Source organism: Cnephaeus nilssonii (assembly GCF_951640355.1).
Source record: "Cnephaeus nilssonii genome assembly, chromosome: 5".
NCBI classification, from domain to species: domain Eukaryota; kingdom Metazoa; phylum Chordata; class Mammalia; order Chiroptera; family Vespertilionidae; genus Cnephaeus; species Cnephaeus nilssonii.
The window spans coordinates 26,169,835-26,192,779 of record NC_137076.1 but is presented as its reverse complement, the minus strand read 5'-3'; the positions used below and the strand labels follow the sequence as shown (position 1 = coordinate 26,192,779).

Genomic DNA, 22,945 nt, shown 5'->3' with positions numbered 1-22,945 from the left:
TATATTTAATCACAAGAAATATTTAATGACTTTTATTTAATTACATGGCAGAGAGGCCAAAGCCTTCCTTGTCCCAGGGGACTTGAACATGCAATGACTTGGCATCCTAAATGTGAAATCCTAAAAGTGTCCCAGTCCATGAAGTAAGATTGATCCTCCCCTTTCCTGTCCTTTGAAATTGTTCAGTATTTAAAATCGCCAGAATTTTTTGGCAATTGAATGATATATGTCTTATAAAAGGAAAATAATAGGATCCTAGGAAGTTCTTGTCATAGATATACATAGTCCCTATAGCATCGTGTCTCTAGTCCTATGGAATATTGCTGAACGGGATGAAAGAACAGGCAGAAAAGCACCCAGTGGGTGGAAGCCTTTTTGCCTACTCTGTGCTGGTGTAAACGAAGGATCTAGTTAATGTTTAACAGGGATTTTGTTTTTGTTTTTGTATTTGTTGGTTACTCAGTGCCAATGACAGGTTAGGCTCTGAGGAATCACAAATTAATGAGATTCAGTCATTTCCCTCCATTCACTCAGTATCTACTTGTACAAGCACTAAATAAAATGGCCTGTCAAAGCCTTAGCTGCTTTGGCTCAATGAATAGAGCTTCAGCCTGTGGATTGAAGGGCCCCAGGTTCAATTTCAGTTAAGGGCACATGTCAGGATTGCAGACTTGATCCCCAGTAGCAGGTGTGAAGGAGGCAGCCAATCGAAGATTCTCTCTCATTATTTATGTTTCTAACTCTCTCTCCTTCTTCTTTCCTATCTGAAATCTACAGAAATACTTTCTTTAAAAAGTCCTGTCAGAGATCCAGGTAAGCTCATACCTTCAAATCACAGGATATTTTAATCAAAGTGCATAATGCTAGCGTCTTGATATTAATAATGATATTTGAAATGTATTTTCCTTTCTCTATACATTCATCACATATATAATCGCATATGTACTTTCCACTATATTGTTTCATCCTTGCAGCAGTGCAGTTATGTCAACTAGGGATCAACTCAGATGACAATGTTGAGGTTCAGAGATACCCAGAACTTGCCCCATATTGCACAAGATTATAAATAGAGCAGACAAAATTAAACTAAATTGCCTGTCTCCAATTGCCCATGTGATAAATGTCTTCACTCTCTTTCCTGATACTTCAGAAAGATGAACACAGAAGTTCAGTGGTCTTTACCAAAAGCACAGCTAAGATACATCTTTTAACTGGTTTTAGTTTCCTAATAATAGAACTCGAGACCCTTAATGTATGTCTCTTCTGGAGACTGAGAGGGCTAAGGTACAGAAATGAGGGAGAAAGAAGAGCGGGGGCAGGAGCAACATCTGCTCTAAATTATAATCTGCTAATTTTTCTATGATCCCCACTTTGAGCTCAGCTATCCTGCTTTTCATCAGTGCAGCAAGGAGCATCCATTGCTCTCTGCTGGGGTCTACCAGGAACCCCCAAAGGAAAGAGGACAGGGAACAGGGGGTCTCTGCCTGGAGTGACCTGACAAGTTAAATAAAGGTTGGGTTGGAAGCAGAGAATACTGTTATGTGTTCGGTGTCCACAGTCTGGATGCCTGGATTCAAACCTCAATTCACTCCTATTTTACCACATCACCGAGTGCAAGTTGTATTTAAATGTTGCGCTCCTTGTTCATTTGTAAAATGATGGTCATGTGCATTCCTCTTTGTTGGGGATGATTATGCAGATGAAATGAAACAAGCTGTCCAACACTCAGCTCAGAGCCTGGCTCTTAGGAAGACCTCAGTGAACATTCATGATATCTGGCTTTCTGTCTTCATCCTCCTCCCCCTCATCATCATCATCATCAACACCTCATGATATTGGAGTACTTAGGGGACGGTTGTTGTTATTTATTTGTTTATTTATTTGTTTATTTATTTATGGTTAATGCTAACTCAAGGATAGTTTTCCATTGATTTTTAGAGAGATGAAAGGGAGAGGGATAGACAGAGAGAAACATCGATGTGAGAGAGACATATCAATTGGTTGCCTCCTGCACACACCGCAATCAGGGCCTGGGAACCTGCAACCAAGGCGCATGCCCTTGACCAGAATCGAACCCAGGACCCTTCAGTCTGCAGGCCAACGCTCTATCCACTGAGCCAAACCGGCTAGGGCTTAGGGGACAGTTTAGAGAGGCCTGTTTCCTGCATCATGGGGGTCATTTCTATGAAAATTAAAACTATTGTAAGAGGAAAGCAGAACTCTGAATGAAAGTTCTTGGACTCCCACCAGAACCAAGAACATAAACTTCATAGTGCTTGGAATAGAAACTGCATTTTGGTGCCCTACCACCCATCTACCCCAAATGTCCTGCTTGTCCTGACAATAAGCAAACAGTGCTCCCCAGCCCCTCTCCCTCCACTGTCTCCCATGGCACTCACTGGGCTGGGCTGCCATTCTGCTGGTGCATGACCAAGGAGGGCCAGTCCTCCTCTGCCTGGTGAGCAATGATGGCTGAGGCTCTGTCCCCAGGACTGGCAGAAAGACAGGCTCGGGCCAGACCTCCTGATGGAGATTACTGTTCTGAAAGGAAGAGACACAGGTGTGAGGCCAGCTAGACAGGGACTGGAAAGCTGAAAGGCTGGAGACACAGACTAATTATTTATGGTAGTACGCCCTTGAGCACTCAATGCACAGTCTTCTTAATTAACCGAATTGGTCCATGAACTCTATTCCCTGAGGACTTCACAACCTTAGAGAACCACGGGAGGAAAGAGTCAGTGTCCTCGGTCCAGCTCCACTACTTCTGAGCCCTATGCCATCCCAGGGGGAAGTTCACTTGCCTGCCTCTAGTCACCTATCCAAAAGGAAGACTCTCCTTGTAAAGATTACATTTATTATTTCCACTTAAAAACTCACTTGCTGCCCTGGCTGATGTGGCTCAGTTGGTTGCATGTCATTCCATTCACTGAAAGATTGCTGGTTTGATCCCTGGTCAAGGGCACATGCCTGCGTTGCAGGCTCAATTCCCAGAAGGGGGCGCGCAAGAGACAGTTTATTGATGTTTGGCTCTCACATCAACGTTTTTCTTGCCTTCTCTCTCTTCCTCCCCCTCTAAACATCAATTTAAAATATTTTTTACTCTCACTTGCAATTTTGATTTTTGGAAATCCATTTTCCATGCTAGAATATGAAAATATTTCCATATTTGAATATGTTTTTGTCTGCAAGAGCTTCATGCTTTTCTTAATATGAGTTCTCATTTCTTACGGAGTTCATTCCTTGGTAATTTTTTTTGTTGCTAATTTAAGTAACATCATTGGTTTCGTTATTGTTAATTAATTTGTATTGGCATATTAGAACACAATTAAATTGTATATTTCCATTATCTGGCACTCTTCTTTTTGTTTTATTGTTGACAGTATTACAGATGTCCCCCATTTTCTACCACTTTGCCTTCCTCCAACCAGCCCCATCCTACCCTAGGCCTTCACCACATTTTTGTCTGTGTTCACAGGCTATGCTTATACACATACATGTTCTTTGGTTAATCTAGTCCAGTCCTCCAGCCTCCCCTCTGAGATCTGTCATTCTATCCCATGTATTCATGCCTCTAGCCCTCTTTTATTCATCAGTTTATTTGGCTAATTAGATTTCATATATAAGTGAGATCATGTGATATTTGTCTTTTTTTCTTTTCTTTTTTTGTTTGGTTTTTGTTTTTTTTGTTTTTTTGTTTTTTGGTGTTTTTTTTTTTGGACTGGCTTATTTCACTTAGCATAATAATCTCCAGGTTGATCCATGCTGTTGCGAGAGTGAGAGCTCCTTCTCTTATACAGTCACATATTATTCCCCTATGTAAATGTACCACAACTTTCTTATTCACTCATCTACTGATGGGCATTTAGACTGTTTCCAGATGTTAGCTATTGTAAATAATGCTACTATGAACATAAGGGTGCATATATTCTTTCTGATTGCTGTTTCAGAAACCTTAGGATATATTCCCAGCAGTGGGATTGCTGGATCAAACAGCAGTTTCATTTTTAATTTTTTTAAGAAACTCCATACAGTTTTCCACAGTGGCTGTACCAGTCTGCAGTCCCACCAGCAGTGTACCAGGGTTCCCTTTTCTCCACATCTTCATCAGCACTTTTGTTTATTGATTTATTGATGGTAGCCATTCTGGAAGGTGTGAGGTGATACTTCATTGCAGTTTAAATTGCATCTTTCTAAGGATTAGTGACATTGAACATTTTTTCATGTCTATTGGCCATATATATGTCCTCTTGGAGAAGTGTCTCTTCAGGTCGCTATCTATTTTTTTAATTTATCTTTATTGTTAAAAGTATTACAGATGTCTCCCTTCCCCCAGTTGAACCCCTACACCCTGCTCCAGCCCCCTTGTAATCCTGGTGTTGAGTTGTATAAGTTCTTTATACATTTTGGAAATGAACCCCTTATCAGATGTATCATTGGTGAATATGTTCTCCCATACAGTGGGTTCCCTTTTAATTTGCTGATGTTTTCATTTTGCTGTGCAGAAGCTTTTTAATTTGATGTAGTCCCATTTGTTTACTTTTTCCTTTTCTTCGCTTGGCCTAGGAGATGTATAAGAGAAAATACTACTCTGTGAGATGCCTGAGATTTTACTGCCTGTTTTCTTCTAGGATTTAACTCTTTTATCCATTTTGAATTTTTTCTTGTGTATGATATAAGCTGGTGGTCTCTTTCCTTTCTTTCTTCCTTTCTTTCATTCTTTTTTTATGTACCTGTCCAATTTCCCAATACCTTTCATTGAAGAGATAGTCTTTATTGTGTTGTATGCTCTTGCCTCCTTTGTCAAATATAAATTAACCATAGAGATGTGGGTTCATTTCTGGGCTCTCTGTTCTGTTCCATTAACCTACATGTTTGTTCTTGCGCTAGTACAAGGCTATTTTGATTACAATGGCTTTGTAATATAGTTTGATATCTGTATTATGATCACTCCAACTTTGTTCTTCTTTCTCAAGATTCCAACAGCTATTTGGGGTATTTTGGTTCCATATAAAATTTTGGGATATTTGTTCTAGATTCATGAAATATACCATTGCTATTTTACTAGGTATTGAATCTATCAATTGCTTTGGGTAGTATGGACATTTTTATAATGTTAATCTTCCAATCCATGAATACAGTATATGCTTCCACTTGTTTGTATCTTCCTCTATTTCTTTTTTCAACATCCTATAGTTTTCTGCGTACAGGTCTTTTACCACCTTGGTTAAGTTTATTCCTTGGTACTTTATTTTTTTATTGTTGCAATGATAAATGGGATTTTTCTTTTTAGTTTCTGACAGTTCATTCTTGTGTATAAAAATGCAATTGATTTCTAGATATTAATATTGTATCCTGATACTTTGCCAAATTCATTTCTAAAATCTAATACAGTAGTTCTTCGTGGGGTCCTTAGTGATTTCTAGGTACAATATCATGTCATCTACAAATAATGACAATTTAACTTCTTCCTTTTATTTTTTATTCTTGTGTGATCGCTGTGGCTAGTACTACCAGTACTGTGTTAAATAAGAGTGGTGAAAGCAGACAGCCCTGTCTTGCTCCTGATCTTAAGTGAAGCACTTTTTGTTTTTGCCCATTGAGTATGATGTTGGCTCTAGGTTTTTTTTTATGTGGTCTTTATTGTGTTGAGGTATGGTCCCTGTATGCCCACTTTGCTGAGAGGTTTTATCATAAATGGGTTTTGTATTTTGTCAAGTGCTTTTCCTGCATCTATGGATAAAATCTTGTGTGTTTATCCTTCATTTTATTTAAATGATGTATCACATTTAATTATTTGCAAATATTTTACCAACCTTGCATCCCTGTAATAAATCCCACTTGATCATGGTGTGTGATCTTTTTAATGTATTGTTGGATCCTATCTCCTAATATTTCATTGGGGATTAAACATCTATGTTCATCAGGGACATTGACCTATAGTTTTCTTTCTGTGTGGTGCCTTTATCTGGATTTGCAATTAGGATAATGCTGTCCTCATGAAAACAGCTTGGAAGTCTTCCTTCCTCTTGAATTTTCTGCAATAGTTTCAAAAGGATAGGTATGAGTTCTTCTTTGAATGTTTATAATTTGCCTGTGAAGTCATCCGGTCCAGGACTTTTGTTTGTTGGGAAGTTTTTTAATAACTGTTTCAATTTCATTAGATGTTATTGGCCTATTCAGGTTCTCTGATTTTTCCTAGTTGAGTTTTGAAAAACTGTATGTGTCTAGGAATTTGTCCATTTTGTCCAGGTCATGTTTTCTTATCCATTCAGTTACTGTGTCTTTTGATTGGAGCATTTAATCCATTTACATTTTAGGTTATTATTGATAAGTACTTATTTATTCCATTTTTGGTCTTTATGCCTATGTTCCTTTCTATTTCTTCTTCTTCTTACAGCAGTCCCTTTAGCAATTATTGAAATGCTTGTTCTGTGGTAATAAACTTCTTTAGCCCTCATCTGTCTAGAAAGCCCTTTATTTCACCTTCAAGTTTAAATGATAGCCTTGTTGGATAGAGTAGTCTTGGTTTAAGATCCTTGCTTTTCATTACATACTTCATGCCATTCCCTCTGGCCTAGAGCATTTCTTTTGAGAAATCAGTTGACAGCCTAATGAGAACTCATTCTAGGTTACTACCTCTCCTTTGCTGCCTTTAAGATTCTCTTTGTCTTTAACCTTTGCCATTTTAATTATGGATTTATCTTGATTGGGACCCTCTGTGCTTCCTGAATTTGTGTGACTTTTTCCTTCACCAGGGTAGGGAAGTTTCCTGTCATTATTTCTTCACACATATCTCTATCCCAATCAGTTTCTTCTACCTCTTGTATCCCCATAATGCATTTTCCCAAAGTCCCTTAAACTATCCTCATGCTTTTTAATCATTTCTTCTTTTTCTAGAACTCTTCTTTATTCTAAGCGTGGTTCTAGTTGTCTTCCATGAGTACAATCATATTATCTGAAATTACTCATTATTATGGTCTCTTTCCTTTTTTAAGTTTCTGTCCTAATGCAGAGGTTACCTACTATAGTAGAAATATAATAGTGATAGAATGAACTTGTAACTTTATTCACTATGATGAACAGGATTCCAAGTTTCCTACATTAAACCTCATACTAGTTCTAGTTTATTGTACATATTTTGTTCTTTATATTCTTGTTCTGTTAAAATTTCTCATCTGGAATGGGTTATAATTTACCAAATGCCATTTTAACATCTCTAGAATTTTTGTGTATTTTTTCCTCTTGATATGATAACCACAACTTCCGCTCATTAATATTTTACTATGTGCCACTGTCCTAAGCACTTTACATACATTTGGTTTCTCCTCAGCATAACCCCATAAAGTGAACAATGACACCAATAACATCAAGAAATGGTCAGCAAATTTTCCTGTAAAGAAGCAGGTAGTAAATATTTTAGGCTTTGTAGGCCATATGGTCTTTGTTATAACTACTCAACACTGTCTTCATAGCACAAAAGTAGCCATCAACAACATATACATGAATGAGCAAGGCTGTGTTCCAATACAATGTCATTTATGAAAACAAGGTGGCACCCTAGTTTTCACCCAAAGATCATACTTTGTAGTAAACTTAGAAGTTAGGTGAAGTGCTCAGGATCACAGCTTAAACTTGTCCATTATCGCAAAGATAGCAATATCAAATTAATTTTTAATTCCTGGGATTCTTATTTTAAATGCAAATATATAGAAGTTATAAAAATAGATACCACATTTGATGTAAACTTGCCATATGACTGATAGATTTCATCATATTATGTCTAATCTTCATAGTGACCTTAGAAGTAGAGTTGCCAGATAAAATACAAAATGCCCATTGAAAACTGAATTTATGATAAACAACGAAGAATTGTTTGGTACAAGTATGTCTCAAATACATTGTTTTCTGAAATTCCAATTTGAGCATGTTTTGTTGTTATTTTCCTGATAAATCTGGCAGTCTTATTTGAAAGGTAAGTGAAGATCCAAATTTGCTGTTAAGCATCTGAGGCTCAGAGAAGAGAAGAGATATTGCACGCTCATGTTTATTGCAGCATTATTCACAATAGCCAAAAGGTGGAAGCAACCTAAGTATCCATTCACAGATCAATGGATTTTAAAAAATGTGGTGCATACAGAAATGGAATATTATTGAGCCTTAAAACAGGAAATGCTGTCATATACATGAATGAATCTTCATAAAATTATCCTAAGTAAAATAAGTCACAAAAAAGACCAATACTGTATGATTCCATTTACATGAGGCATCTAAAGTAGTTAAACTCATAGAAACAGAAAGTAGAATGATGGTTACCAGAGGCTGAGAGGAAGGGGTGGTGGGGAGTTGTTGTTGGCTGGGTATAGTTTCAGTCATGAAGGATGGGGAAGAGGAAGCCTGGGGATCTGTTGCTAACATTGTGTACTAACAATGTGTACATGATTGACATTGTACAGTTGAACATTTTGGGGAGAGAGAATTTTGTTTCATTTTTTGGCACAAAAAAAATCGAAACGCGTGAGGGGGAGACAAACTGAGAGGATTACTGAAGGAGGACATTCATCTGGAAATCAGAAGCAGTCAATTTATAAAATTAAATTTTGCAGTTAATTTTTTTAAATCCTTACCCAAGGATATACTTATTGATTTTGGAGAAAGGGAGAGAAAGAGAAACATTGATTGGTTGCCTCTCACATATGCCCCAATTGGGGACTGAACCCACAACCCAGGCATGTGATATGATGGGGAATCAAACCCGTGACCTTTCAGTGTGTGGGATGATGCTCCAACAAACTGAACTATACCAGCTGGGGCTAAAGTTTAAGTTTTTGTGTTAAGAAAAGAGGATACATGAGTATGTGGCACATGGTAATTTTTTTTAAATGTTAACTATTACAAATTACTGTTCAGAAGTTATACTTTGAGTTAATATTGAAGCTAAAAAATGTCAGCATTTATTGCTGTGCAACAGATACTATCTCCACAAATTACTCTATTTAATAATAATATGTGGTAGGTAAAATGTGAATTCTGAAGCCACAAAGATTTATCTACTCACAAGCTATGTGACCTTGGACAAGCTGTTTCTCTGCCTCTTTTTCTTCATCTGTAAAATGTAGATAATGACAGCAATTATTTCAATGTTTTGTGTGTGTGTGTGTGAAGAGTAATGCATTATAGCTATAAAGTGCTTCAAATAGTGTCTGACATAGTAATCACTCAATAAACCGTAGCTATTTTGGTCACATCAAACTATAAATCAATATCCTATATAATAAAGAGGTAATATGCAAATTGATCCTCACATCCTCACACAAGATGGCCACCCCCATGTGGTCAAAGAAGGCTGCCACAAGATGGCTGGCTGGCTGGCAGGGGAGAGCAGTTAGGGGCAACTAGGCTGGCAGGGGAGGGCAGTTGGGGGCGACCGGGCCAGCAGGGGAGGGCAGTTGGGTTAATCGAGCCAGCAGGGGAGCAATTAGGCATAGATCAGGCTGGCAGGGGAGTGGTTAGGGGGTGATCAGGCTGGCAGGCAGAAGTGATTAGGGGCAACCCGGCAGGCAGGCGAGCGGTTGGGAGCCAGCAGTCCCAGATAGTGAGAGGAATGTCCGACTGCCAGTTTATCAGGCCTAAACAGGCAGTCGGACATCCCCTGAGGGGTCCTAGATTAGAGAGGGTGCAGGCTGGGAGGAGGGACAACCTCCTCCCAGCCCCGCCCCAGTGCATGAATTTCGTGCACCAGGCCTCTAGTGTATATAATAATAACAATGTGCCATATGTCTTCACTCAAAGATACAAGCAATCTTGGTCTCTCGTATTTTATTGACTGGATTTTCTCCTTTCTTTTAACATTCCTTCCATAACATAGAGAGTGCATATTATATGGATGGTTGAAAAGATAGTGCTTGCCTAAAAGATGCCATTAACTATGAAAAATTCAAGAGATGTTATTATGCTTAATGGTGAATTATGGAACACTGTCCCCTAAGATCAGAAACAAGGCAAAGATGTTTGTTTACATCATATCTATTCATCACTATAAAGGAGTGAGGCAAGAAAAATAAGATAAAGTTGAGAATTTTTTATTGTTATTGACAGGATTGTATACACAGAAAATCTAAAATAAGCCATAAATACTTGAATAAATAATTAAATTTATAAATGTCACAGGATAAAAGATCAATGTACAAAAAGAAATTGCAATTCTATGTGCTAGCCTGAAAAAACAAAAAAGAAAATAAATAAAAATATTTACAAAGCAAAACATACTACATACCTAGAAATAAATTAAGTAAATGTATTCAATACCTCTTCAATTAAAACTACAAAACACAGTTAAAAGAATTTAAAGATGACCCAGGTAAATGGACAATTATATTACATTTATCATTTGGAAGACTTAATATTATAAAGCTGTCAATTTCATTCAGGTTATTCCATAAAATCATTCAGATTATTCTATAAAATCAATTCAATTCCAAGCATGGTCCCAATTTTATTTTAAAATTGATAAGGAGATTCTAAAATTAATAAAGAAACAAATGATGACTAGAGAAGGCAAGTATAGACTCTACTCTGGTTTCTGGATGAGTGTAGGAGCCAGTCTAAACAGATTGGAGTTTTGCATTCCATTGGATAACAGTGGGCAAGTGAGCCAATAAGCTTCAATTGTAGTAATCATATTGAAATTGTCCCAAATGACCATTACTCTTCTCCCTGAGAATCCAACCTGGAAAGAAAGCAGCTTGAATATTCTGGGGCCAACTATGAAGAGAGATAGCATGCCAAGAAAAATAGGGAATACAGGGAAGATGTACAGCAAGATACTGAAACAGAATTCATCCAGATAATTTTTTTTTAGCCCCAGGATCTAGCCATACCTGAAACCAGTAATACACAAGGACTTTCCGGTAATCAAACCAATAGATTCCCTTTATAGCTAACAAATATGAAAAGAGTGAAGACACAAGACAGAGACTACAAAAAGTTTCCTGCAACATATGTATATATAATATACATATTATAACATATATATAATATATGGCATGTATATGTATGTAACTATAGAGATAGCCACACATACAATAAAGGACAAGTAACCAGAAAGAAACCCTTCAAATAAAATAAGTGGGTAAATGCTTCAACAGAGGCCCTCATTAAAGATATCTAAAGAGCCAACAAGCACATATAAAAGTATTTAATATCATTTCATGTCAAGTAAATACAAATTACAACCAAAACAAAAAACCAGCACCCATTTATGATAAAAATCCTCAGCAAAGTGGCAACAGAGGAACCATACTTCAACATAGTAAAGGCCATAATATGAAAAACCTACAGCCATCATACTCAGTGGGCAAAATCTAAAAGCATTCCCCTTAAGATCAGGAACAAGACAGGGATGTCTGCTTTTACCACTCTTATTCAACATAGCATTGGAAGTCCTAGACACAACAATCAGACAAGAAGACATCCAAATTGGAAAGGAGGAAGTAAAACTGTCATTATTCGCAGATGACATGATAGTGTACATAGAAAACCTTAAAGATTCCACCAAAAAAAACTACCAGATCTAATAAATGAATGCAAGAATGTAGGAGGATACAAAATTAATATTCAGAAATAGGTATCATTTTTATTTTATTTTAATCTTCACCCAATGATTTATTGATTGCAGAGAGCGAGGAAGGGAAGAAAGAGAAATATCGATGTGAGAGAAACATTGATCAGTTGCCTACCATATGTGCCCGAAAGGGGGATTGAACCCACAACCTAGGCATGTGCCCTGACCAGGAATTGAACACATACCTTTTGGTGTATAGGACGATGCTCCAACCAACTGAGCCACCTGGCCAGGGTGCAGTAGTCTTTTTATACAACAACTAGAGGCCAGAAGCATGAAAATTCGTGCAAGAGGAGGCCTTCCTTCCCCCGGCTGCTGGCACCGGCTTCCCTGTGGCACCTGGGACCCAGGCGGCTTCCCTTCAGCCACTGGTGGGCACCCGGGAGCCGGGCTTCACTCCAGCCCCGGCTTGGCCCAGAAGGACATCCGGAATGATGTCCTTTTATTATTATAGATAATGAACTATCAGAATGAGAAACTAAAAAAACAATCCCATTTTATATTGCAACAAAAAACATAAGGTACCCAGAAATAAACTTAACCCAGGAGAAAAAAAACACCTGTACATGGACTGGAAGAATTAACATCATTAAAATGTCCATACTACCAAAGCAATCTGTAGATTCAATGCAATTTCTATTAAAATACCAATGCATATTTCACAGACCTAGAACAAATATTTCAAAAATTTACATGGAACCAAAAAAGGCCCCAAATAACATCAGCATTCTTAAGGAAGAATAAAGCTGGAGGGATCACAACACCAGATATTAAACTATTCTACAAGGCCACTATCATCAAAACAGCCTGGTACTGGCACAAGAACAGGCATACAGACCAATGGAACAGGACAGAGCCCAGAAATCAACCCACATCTCTATGGTTAATTCATATTTGACAAGGGAGGCAAGAACATACAATGGAGTAACAATAGTCTCCTCCATAAATGGTGATGGGAAAACTGGACAGGTATATGCAAAAAAAAAATGAAACAGACTACCAACTTACACCATATACAAGAATAAATTCAAAGTGGATAGAAAACTTAAAAGTTGCAAAACCATAAAAACCTAGAAGAACATAGGCAGTAAAATCTCAGACACCTCAAATAGCAGTATTTTCTCCTATACATCTCCTAGGCCAAGAGAAACAAAGGAACATATATACAAATGGGACTACATCAAACAAAAAAGCTTCAGCACAGCAAAAGAAACTATCAACAAAACAAAAAGGAGACCCACTGTATGGTAGAACATATTTGCCAATAATACATCTGATAAAGGGTTAATTTCCAATATCTATAAAGAACTTCAACAACTCAACACCAAGAACACCAACAATCTGATTTAAAAATGGGCAAAGAACCTAAATGGACACTTCTCCAGAGGACATACAGATGACCAATAGATATATGATAAAATGCTCGTCGTCCCTAATCCTCAGAGAGAAGCATATTAAAACTACAATGAGGTATTATCTCACACCAGCCAGAATGGCTGCCATCGATAAATCAACAAACAACTGGTTTTGGTGAGGATGTGGAGAAAAAAACAAAACCTGGTACACTGCTGGTGGGAATGCAGACTGGTCCAGCCACTGTGGAAAACAGTATAGAGTTTCCTCAAAAAATTACAAATAGAACAGCCTGTTGACCCAGTGATCCCACTTCTGGAAATATATCTTAAGAATTTCAAAACACCAAGCAGAAAGGATGTATGCACCACTATGTTCACAGCAGTGTTACTTATAATAGCCAAGATCTGGACAGTGACCATCAGGAGTGGATAAAAAAAGTGTGGTATCCCTGACCAATTTGGCTCAGTTGATTGGACATCAACTCATACACCAAAAGGTTGCCAGTTCAAATCCTGGTCAGGACACACGCCCAAGTTGTGGGCACCATCCTTGATGGCGAAGGGGACGAGGGGAGGACGGGGGACATGTGCAGGAGGCAGTTGATCGATGTTTCTCTCTCACATTGATGTTTCTTTTTCTTTTTCTCTCTCCTTTCCACTCTCTAAAAATCAATTTTTTTAAATCTTTTCTTAAAAAGTTGTTACATTTATACAATGGAATACTATGTAGCTGTAAAAAAGAGAAAACTCTTACCTTTTGCAATATCATGGATGGACCTGGAGATTATTATGCTAAGTGAAATAAGCCAGAGAGAAAGACAAATACCATATGAGCTCACTTATATGTGGAATCTAATGAACAAAATAAACTGATGAACAAAACAGAACCAGACGCGTGGATACATGGAACAAACTGACAGCTGTCAGAGGGAACAGGTAGGGGGGACTGGATGAGAGAATGTATGTGCATAACCCATGGACACAGACAACAGTGTGGTGATGGTCAGAGGGAGGGGTGGGGGCTGGATGGAAGTGGGTAAATGGGGGTAGTTGGGGGGGGGGGGATGGAGGACATCTGTAATATTGTCAACAATTTTAAAAAGAAAGAAAAAAATATATTACCACAACTTTCACTCAATGGCTAAAATCAGGAAGTGCTGGCCAGATATTTGGAACAATTGGAATTTTCATGCATTAATTTTATAATTATAGGTGGAATAAACATATTTGAAAAAGCAGAATACCTACCAAACTAAACATGAAGTTTACCCTTTGATTTACTAATCTTATTTTGACACCTCTCACTGCTCCCGGGGGGCGATTGGGGGCAGCAGCTGCGGCTCGCACCCCCTGACGACGCCCGCCCCAATCGCACCCACTGAGGGTGCTGGCCCCAATCCTTCCACACCATCAGTGGGTGCAGGTGGGGCCAGTGACCTCAGCATGTGAGAGCAGCGGCAGCACAGCAGGGCTGCGGACAGACAGGGGACCGGGGGCCACGGCAGGAGGGGCCAGGTGGGAGCCTGGAGGATGGGCTGAGACCTGGCCCTGTGCCCACTGCAGCCTCACGGCCCACAGTTTCTTTCAAGGTTCACGAATTTGTGCACTGGGCTCCTAGTATAAAAACAATATTGAATGCCAACTGTAATTAAAAAATTTTTAAAGTCGTTCCCTGTTACCCCACAGCCCCATACCCTGACAGGCCATTAACCTATGCATTAATCTGTTTCTATGCATTTGCTTATTCTGGATATTTCAATTTTAAAAATCCTCCTGCCTAATCTTTCAGTGGAGTTGAGTTCAATTTCTCTTCCTTATTACAAGAGTTTTGACCCCTATTTCAGTAATCCTAAATAGTCTTACTTATGTGTTTGACTATGTCGCATGCAAGTTTTCTTTGCCATAATGAGTGGTTTTTCTAGAAATGTCTTTATAACAAATTTCTACCAACGTTTTTTTGGCAGTACATGTGAGCAATACCTTGCTTGTTTGTGACAATAATATCACAATTCACAAAAATCTTTGCACTGGAAGAGGAGTAAAGCTCACTTTCTTGAGAATTTCATCAATTTAACTGGGAACAAAATAGTTGAGACAGCCTGGTACAAAGACAATCTTTCATGACACTCAAAATCTGTTAGATCACTGAGAAGGCAATGGTAATAAAAGAGGAATAGAGACTAACTTGCTGGAGAGAATATCAGGAGAACTTATATGGATGGTCAGGTATCTTTAAGTGCTGATATTTAAGTGGAAAGTTGAGAAAAAAAGGGGAAGAACATTCCAGGCATAGACAATTAATTTTAATGGTCCTCAGGTTGCCAAGAGGTCTGCTTGAAGAGCTACAAGAAAGCCAATATGTCTAGACAAACTTAGCATGCAATGGAATCCCCCATAATGGGTCTGTTGCAGAGGTTCTGATTCAGCAGGTGGAGTAGGGCCGGAAAAGTTGCATTTATAAGCTCCCAAGAGATGTTTACATTGCTGATCCAGGGACCAGTGAGGGAGTTGGAAAGGGATAGAAGAGACTAGATTATGAAGGATTTTGAGACCTTGGCAATGAGTTCAAATTTCATTCTAGGACTAACAGAAAATGGTTGGAAGGTTCTAAGCAGAGAAGTCACAAGTTCTGGTTACACCTAAAAAATCAATCTGGCTGTCAAATAAAGGGGGAGATAGTGAACACTGAGAAGCTATTTAGGACATTCTTTCAAGAGCAAAAATGTTTATATGAACTGTTTTTGAAGAATGGGACAAGCAAATCATATAACTAAGGCTCAGATCATTTAATTACTTTGGTGTAGGGCCGTGGTCGGCAAACTGCGGCTCACGAACCACATGCGGCTCTTTGGCCCCTTGAGTGTGGCTCTTCCACAAAATACCACGGCCAGGGTGAGTCTATTTTGAAGAAGTGGCATTAGAAAAAGTTTAAGTTTAAAAAATTTGGCTCTCTAAAGAAATTTCAATCGTTGTACTGTTGATATTTGGCTCTGTTGACTAATGAGTTTGGCGACTACTGCCCTAGGGTTTCAGATTTTAAAATAAATATTTTTAAAGTATGATTCTCAATCATATATTATATTACCTTATTATTTCAAACTCTGCACTCCCTTTCTATCAAACATTTTTGAGTTGGGATTTCTATATCCATTAAGATTTTCTATGGGGAATTCCCTACTGCACCAAATTTCAATACTTCATCTCCTCTCCTTGTATTTTCCCATCACTGAATCCAACACTGGGTTTCTAATTTGTAAAACATCGCTGACTATTTAAAGAAATACCTTGGAATTGTCTTTAAAATCTCCCCAAAATAATTTTATTAGTAAGAAGATATCCCAAGTTGACTTCCTTGCCAAGCAGACTCTGAGACAGCAATTAGCATGCAGGATGTTTAGCAGGCAGTGCTCCTGGAATCAACACCTGTGGTAGAGCAGATGTGTAGTCATGAATTTGGCCTCACTTAAACAGAGATATGACCTTAATCCCAGGCCTGGGGGTAACCATTAAATTTCTCTAATGATAGGATTGATTGGTTATTTGTGGTGGGCCCAATCAACCTTACCTTATATTTTATACTAATGAGGTGATTCAAGATGAGGATTGGTCATGCCAAAATACTAACCAGGTAAATCAAGGGGTGGGGATTTAGGCCAAATGATGTCAGCCAACCTGTGGGGAGGAAAGCTGGAAATTGTGTTCAACAAAATGGGCAATAATTCAATTTATCACATCTATGTAACAAAGCTTCAATAAAAACTCTAGACACAGAAGCTCAGGTGTGCAACCTGGTGGCAATACTCTGAGTAATTTGTCACATTGTGACCAGGACGAGGTAATGGATCAAAACTTCATGAGGAGAGGACAAGAAGCTTTACGTAGAGGATGCTTCAGATATTCCCTATGTATATCTTCTTTTCACTAGTCCTAATTTGTATTCCTTTGCTGTAATCAAACTGTAACCATATGTATAGCACTATTCTGAGTTCCATGGCTCATGCTGCTCAATTTCAACCCGAGGAAATGCCCTCATTCTGAGTCACTTGAGCAAATTATTGAATATGAGGGAGACCCTAAGTTTGTGGCTTACTGGTATGAAGTAAGGGTGGCCTTGGGGACTTCTGAACTTGTGGCTGGTGTCTTAAGTCAAAACAGTCTTGCAGGGACTGTTCCCTCAGACTCTGTGGTTATGCAAACTCTTCGTAACAAGGAAGGGCAGTGGAAGAAGTCAAGCCAAGTTGAAGCCCATCAACGGCCTCCTAAAATCACCAGGAAGGTCTGGGTTGAGCATGAGCCTTTAGGGTTGGCTGGTATTGGTGACCAGATGCCAGATGTCATGGCATGTGAGCCGCTTCAGAAGGAGGCATGACCTTGGTTATGGTGGCTCTCTGCAGCTGAGGCAGATCCCTATGTGGACTAATACTGAGGGCTAAGTGACACACCCAACAGTTGGGACAATATGTCCCCTATAACTAAAAGGATATCTTTTGATTTATTGTGGTAAAATCACCTAACATAAAATTTACCATCTTAAACATTTTAAGTGTTGAGTTCAATAGTATTAAGTACATTCACACTGCTGTGAAACCATCACCAACAATCATCTACAGAACTCGTTTTACCTTGCAAAATAAAACTCTTAATTTCCCAATTAAATACTAACTCCCTATTCCCTGACAACCAAAATTCTACTTCATGTCTCTATGAATCTGATTACTTTAGGTGCCTCATATAAGTGGAACTAGAAGCCCGGTGCATGAAATTCGTGCACAGCGGGGGGTTGTCCCTCAGCCCTGCCTGTACCCTCTCCAATATGGGACTCCTGGAGGGATGTCCGACTGCCCGTTTAGGCCCGATCCTGGTGGGATCGGGCCTAAACGGGCAGTCGGACATCCCTCTCACAATCCAGGACTGCTGGCTCCCAACCACTCGCCTGCCTGCCTTCCTGATTGCCCCTAACCGCTTCTGCCTGCCAGCCTGATCACCCCCTAACCACTCCGCTGCCAGCCTGGTTGATGCTTAACTGCTTCCCTGCCAGCCTGTTTGCCCCCAACTTTCCTCCTCTGCCGGCCTGGTCACTCCTAACTGCCCTCTCCTGCAGGGTTGATCACCTCCAACTGCCCTCCCTTGCAAGCCTGGTCCCTCTCAACTGCCCTTCCTTGCAGGCCTGGTCCCTCACAACTGCCCTCCCTTGCAGGCCGGGTGCCTCCCAACTGCCCTCTCCTGCTGGCCATCTTCTGGTGGCCATCTTGTGTCCACATGGGGGCAGGATCTTTGACCACATGGGGGCAGCTATATTGTGTGTTGCAGTGATGATCAATCTGTATATTACTCTTTTATTAGATAGGATAGAGGCCTGGTGCATGGGTGGGGGCCAGCTGGTTTGCCCTGAAGGGTGTCACAGATAAGGGTGGGGGTTCCCTTGGGGTGTGGGGCGGCCTGAGCAAGGGGCCTGTGGTGGTTTGCAGGCCGGCCATGCCCCCTGGCAACCCAAGGGGAGGCCCTGGTATCTGGAATTTATTTTCCTTCTACAATTGAAACTTTGTAGCCTGGAGCAGAGCCAAGCCTGGGGCTCCAGCAGCCATCTCTGTGGCAGTTAATTCACCTTCTACAATTGAAACTTTGTAGCCTTAACCGGGTGAGCCGGGCCAGGGTGTGCGGAAAGCTTTGCTTCCCCTGTTGCCGGCGGCAACCCTGGCCTGCTCTCTCAAGCTTCATTCTGCTGCCATTTGTTTGAATTTGTTTACCTTCTACTATTGAAACTTTGTAGCTTGAGTGGAGGCTTAGGCCTGCAACGGCTATGGAAAGCTTGGCTTCCTCTGTTACCTGGGAAACCTTGCTCTCTGTGGCTGTAGCCATCTTGGATTTGGGTTAATTTGCATACTCGCCCTGATTGGCTGGTGGGCGTGGCTTGGCTGGTGGGCGTGGCTTGTGTAGCGGAGTGATGGTTAATTTGCATATTGTCATTTTATTAGAGAGGATTATACAGTATTTGTCCTTTCACATAATTGATGGAGATGTTAGATAGAATGGTGGGAAACTATCAGGAATTTGGGAATTATACATCCAGTTTTCCTAGGAAAGTCCCGATTATTCCCAAGAATACGAACATGATCATGAATGAGCAAAAATATGAATAAATAGAGAAGAATCATGAAGAAAGTATAGAAAGAATAAATAACAACAAAGACAGAGCTATGATATTTTTAATGATAGAAACAAGACTGCTCATGACAACGAGTCCTGGTTAATGCATAAGGAAAGTGAGAAGGGCATATAATCCTGGAGGGGCTATGACTTAAGTAGGGAGTCCAAAACAATCTCCCAATTTAGTTACAGCTGTGCTAAGAAGATAAATTGTGTAAGCAAAAAGCATAGAGCCATATAGGTACATATGCACAATGTGACTGCAGATTCAGAATTTCTTGTTGCACATGTTTGATTTTCCTGCTTTTTCCAGTCTATACGCCAAAAATGATAGCACAGGTATAGAGATTAGACTGTTCTTCTGACCATCCTCCATAGGGCACTCTTGATGTCTCTGTTCCTCAGGCTGTAGATGAAGGGGTTCAGCATGGGGGTAACCACAGTGTACATCACTGAGGCCACAGCATACTTCCTTGGGGAAGATGAGACAGCAGAGCTGAGGTACACACCAAGGCCTGTCCCATAAAATAAGCAAACAACTGACAAGTGAGAGCCACAAGTAGAGAAGGCTTTATATTTTGAACCTGATGATGGCATTCTCAGAATAGAGGACACAATTCTATAGTAAGAGAAAAGGATCCCTGAGAGTGGGACACCACCAAAGATGGCTCCAATAAAGTAGATCAATATATTATCTATGGAGGTGTCAGAACAGGCAAGGTTGAAGAGTAGAGAAGGTTCACAAAAGAAATGAGGTATTTCCACATCTGCACAGAAGCTAAGTTGTGACACCATCAAGTATAGCAGCTGGGAGTCCAAAAGGCTGATGAAAAATGACAGCAGGACCAACAAGCCACAGTGGCGAGGGCTCATGATGACCAGGTAGTGTAGGGGCTGACAAATGGCCACCAACCGGTCATAGGCCATCACAGCCAAGAGTAGACTGTCTAAACATCCAAAAAGAGTAAAAACAGTACCTTGAGTTAGGCAGCCTGCATAGGACATGGACTTGCTGTGTGTCTGGAGGTTCAGCAGCATCTTGGGAACTGTAGTGGTGCTGAAACTGATGTCAGCCAAGGACAAATTGGAAAGGAAGAAGTACATAGGTGTGTGGAGGTGGGAGTCAGAGATGACAGCCAGGATAATGAGTAGGTTCCCGAGCATGGTCACCAGGTACATGGACAGGAACAGCCCAAACAGAAGAGGCTGCAGTTCTGGATCATCTGAGAGTCCCAGGAGGAAGAATTCTGAGTCACCTGTTCGATTCTCTGGTTCTCTGCAGATAGGACACATTTTGAAAAAGAAGAGAGCAATAAATAAATGAAACAAGTGTAGAGGCGTCCATATTTTGGATCCAAGCAGTTCACAAATAGTTACACTTGAGGACCACATACCCTCCTCGCTCATTACCTTCAGCAACATGTCTGAGTTGTTAACTCTTTTTAGAACTCTTTGCTTATTGGTGTCTGGGCTATTCATCTGTTTCTATAGACACTTTAGAGTCACTGGGTCAAAGAATATTAGAGAAGAAAGGACATTTTGAGATAACAAATCCATGAACAGAACAAAATATCAGCCTTCTACTTTTGAAGGAAAAATATAGAATGAGAAATATTCTCTTATATGACAAACATCATTATATTTGAAAGACACTAAGAAGCAGTTGAAAGTACTTTATCTCATCCAAATGCACTGTAAGAGATTTTCTTAATTTGGAATATAGTCTAGAAGAGCTAAAACCACATTAACTCTGTTCTAACCTACCATAAAATGTTAATAATCAGATAGCATTTACACATGGCAAATATCTTTAAGGATTTTCATTTTTGTTTGTTTGTTTGTTTCTTTGTTTGTTTTATGACATCCATCTTCCTTGGAGATAAGTGCTCACTCAAATGTGTGGATTGTCAGACCAAAGTGCCCTCAAATAAAACTCATATATAAATATTTGGTCTTGGTAGACTACACATTTTGAAAAATGTGTTTTTGTTAAATGCACAAAATCATACAGCATCACTGATCCTGAAGATGATAGTATTTTACAATGCACCAATGATTAAGTAATAACTAACTTTCATGAATATTCTGTACTTACTTTTATCTTGCAAAGGTTATTTTCTATCAGTGATGCACAATCCAAGAGAAACATCTGAGATTGATTTTGCACTTTACTGTTTTGGTGTGTAGTGGATGGGTGCTTCTTAAATATGTCTCTAATCAGAAGCATTTGTGAAGGGTTGATTTCTCATCAAAGCCAACCCTCCAATGAACAGTTGAAAAATTTAGGATCAAACCATGCCTTAAACTTTAAGTTGGCTTTCTTGTGCAGCTGAAGAGCTTTCCAAGTCAGTTCTTCCTCATAGGCAGACTGCATTTCTCCTAAACCAGTCCCTGAGGCAACTCAGGTCAAAACAGAAGTATTACTTTGTCAAAATAGTTATTTCTTTGTGTGACATGCTAGATCCCTTTGTATATAACTGATCATTTCCATTTTGTAATACTACCTAAACTTTAGATTCACTATATCATAAAAATTATTTTGGCATCAAAAAAAGTTATGTACTTCGTGGAAATCAAATGGGAAAAGAACAAAAACAACTATTACAAACACCTGGTTCGCTTGCTCATCTGTAACAGGGGTATATTAATTAAACTGATCTAATAGGATTGCTATAAAAAATAACATTAAATGATAAATATAAAATACTTAAACATTTGTTACCAATGTTAGTTGATCATTATAATTACTTACCCATCTTTTAAAACTTAATGATTGGCTGACCATAACCTAGAGCCAGTTAAATTAGAATTCCTACACATAGTGCTTTGGGCATATTAACATGTAGCTAGGGTAGAGAATCATTACCAGGCTATAAATAAATGTTGTATTAATGTTATCAATTATTATCAATAGTTTTTCCCACTACCCATATTAAAATATGAATATTTAATAATATGTGCTATAGAACTCATACTTATTATTGGTAAAACTTAAGGGTATTTAGTGATCCCTGCCTAATCTTTCTCTGCACTTCAGTTGTCCAAAGGCAAACACTGTCATGAATTTCATGAATGCATTTTCCTTTCAATGTTTTTATAATGTTAGCATTGAGCTTGTACTCAGAATCAGTTTTCCTGAAAACTTATCTGAATGCTCTCATGTTACTCATATTGTTCCCTGAGTTCTCATTTGCCACAGCATTGCATTTCAAGTCTCCCTGTGAAATACATACATCGATTTCAGCACTTTGAATGATGCTCAGTATTAACGGTGGAGTAAACTTCATTTTATTTTTCATTTTTTATTAAGACTGGGCTAAGAAAATTCTTAAGCCCCTCTCCATATCATACAAGTGGGAATTTTCTAAGGATATATTCAAAAAAGATAATTGGTTGAGTTGTAAAATTAATGTGTGCAATTTTACTATTACCGAGACACTTGCTTTCCCAATAGAAAAATCAGAAAAAATCAACTACATGCTCTGTTGGCCAACGTATAAAATTAGAAAGTTCCTTGAAGTCTGACTACCAATAGTCCTCATGATAGAGCCACAGGAAAATGCGCGTTTGTATAGGGAATGATGTTTTCATAGCTTGGTTTTAAAATATGCTGAGAAATGCATTACTATCCTTGGGAAATGCTATGATCCACAACATTCATGCAGTAAAGGTCCCTTCAAACCACAGATGAACTCACCAGATCCCAACAGAAGGAATTGGTGGTGGTGCCCTTGTTTGGAAAGAAACAATCATTGTGCCGCAGTGGAGGGGACAGAGCCTGGGCTGGGAATCAGGAGGCCTGTGTCTGAGTCCCACAGCTGTC

General features: G+C 39.3%; 2 protein-coding genes across 2 annotated transcripts in view; both read right to left on the bottom strand.

Annotated features, from left to right (window-relative positions):
* The window catches only part of LOC307100251 (olfactory receptor 7E24-like), a gene marked incomplete at both ends in the record, with an annotated part of 28,258 nt that extends 7,957 nt beyond the window's left edge, over positions 1-20,301 (bottom strand). The window contains one exon of the mRNA XM_079772638.1: positions 19,489-20,301. Coding sequence (XP_079628764.1) covers positions 19,489-20,301 — 813 coding nt within the window. The remainder of the gene's footprint in view (positions 1-19,488) is intronic.
* The window catches only part of LOC307098912 (olfactory receptor 7E24-like), a gene marked incomplete at its 3' end in the record, with an annotated part of 280,559 nt that overhangs the window by 178,694 nt on the left and 78,920 nt on the right, over positions 1-22,945 (bottom strand). The gene's annotated exons all lie outside the window — the stretch shown is intronic.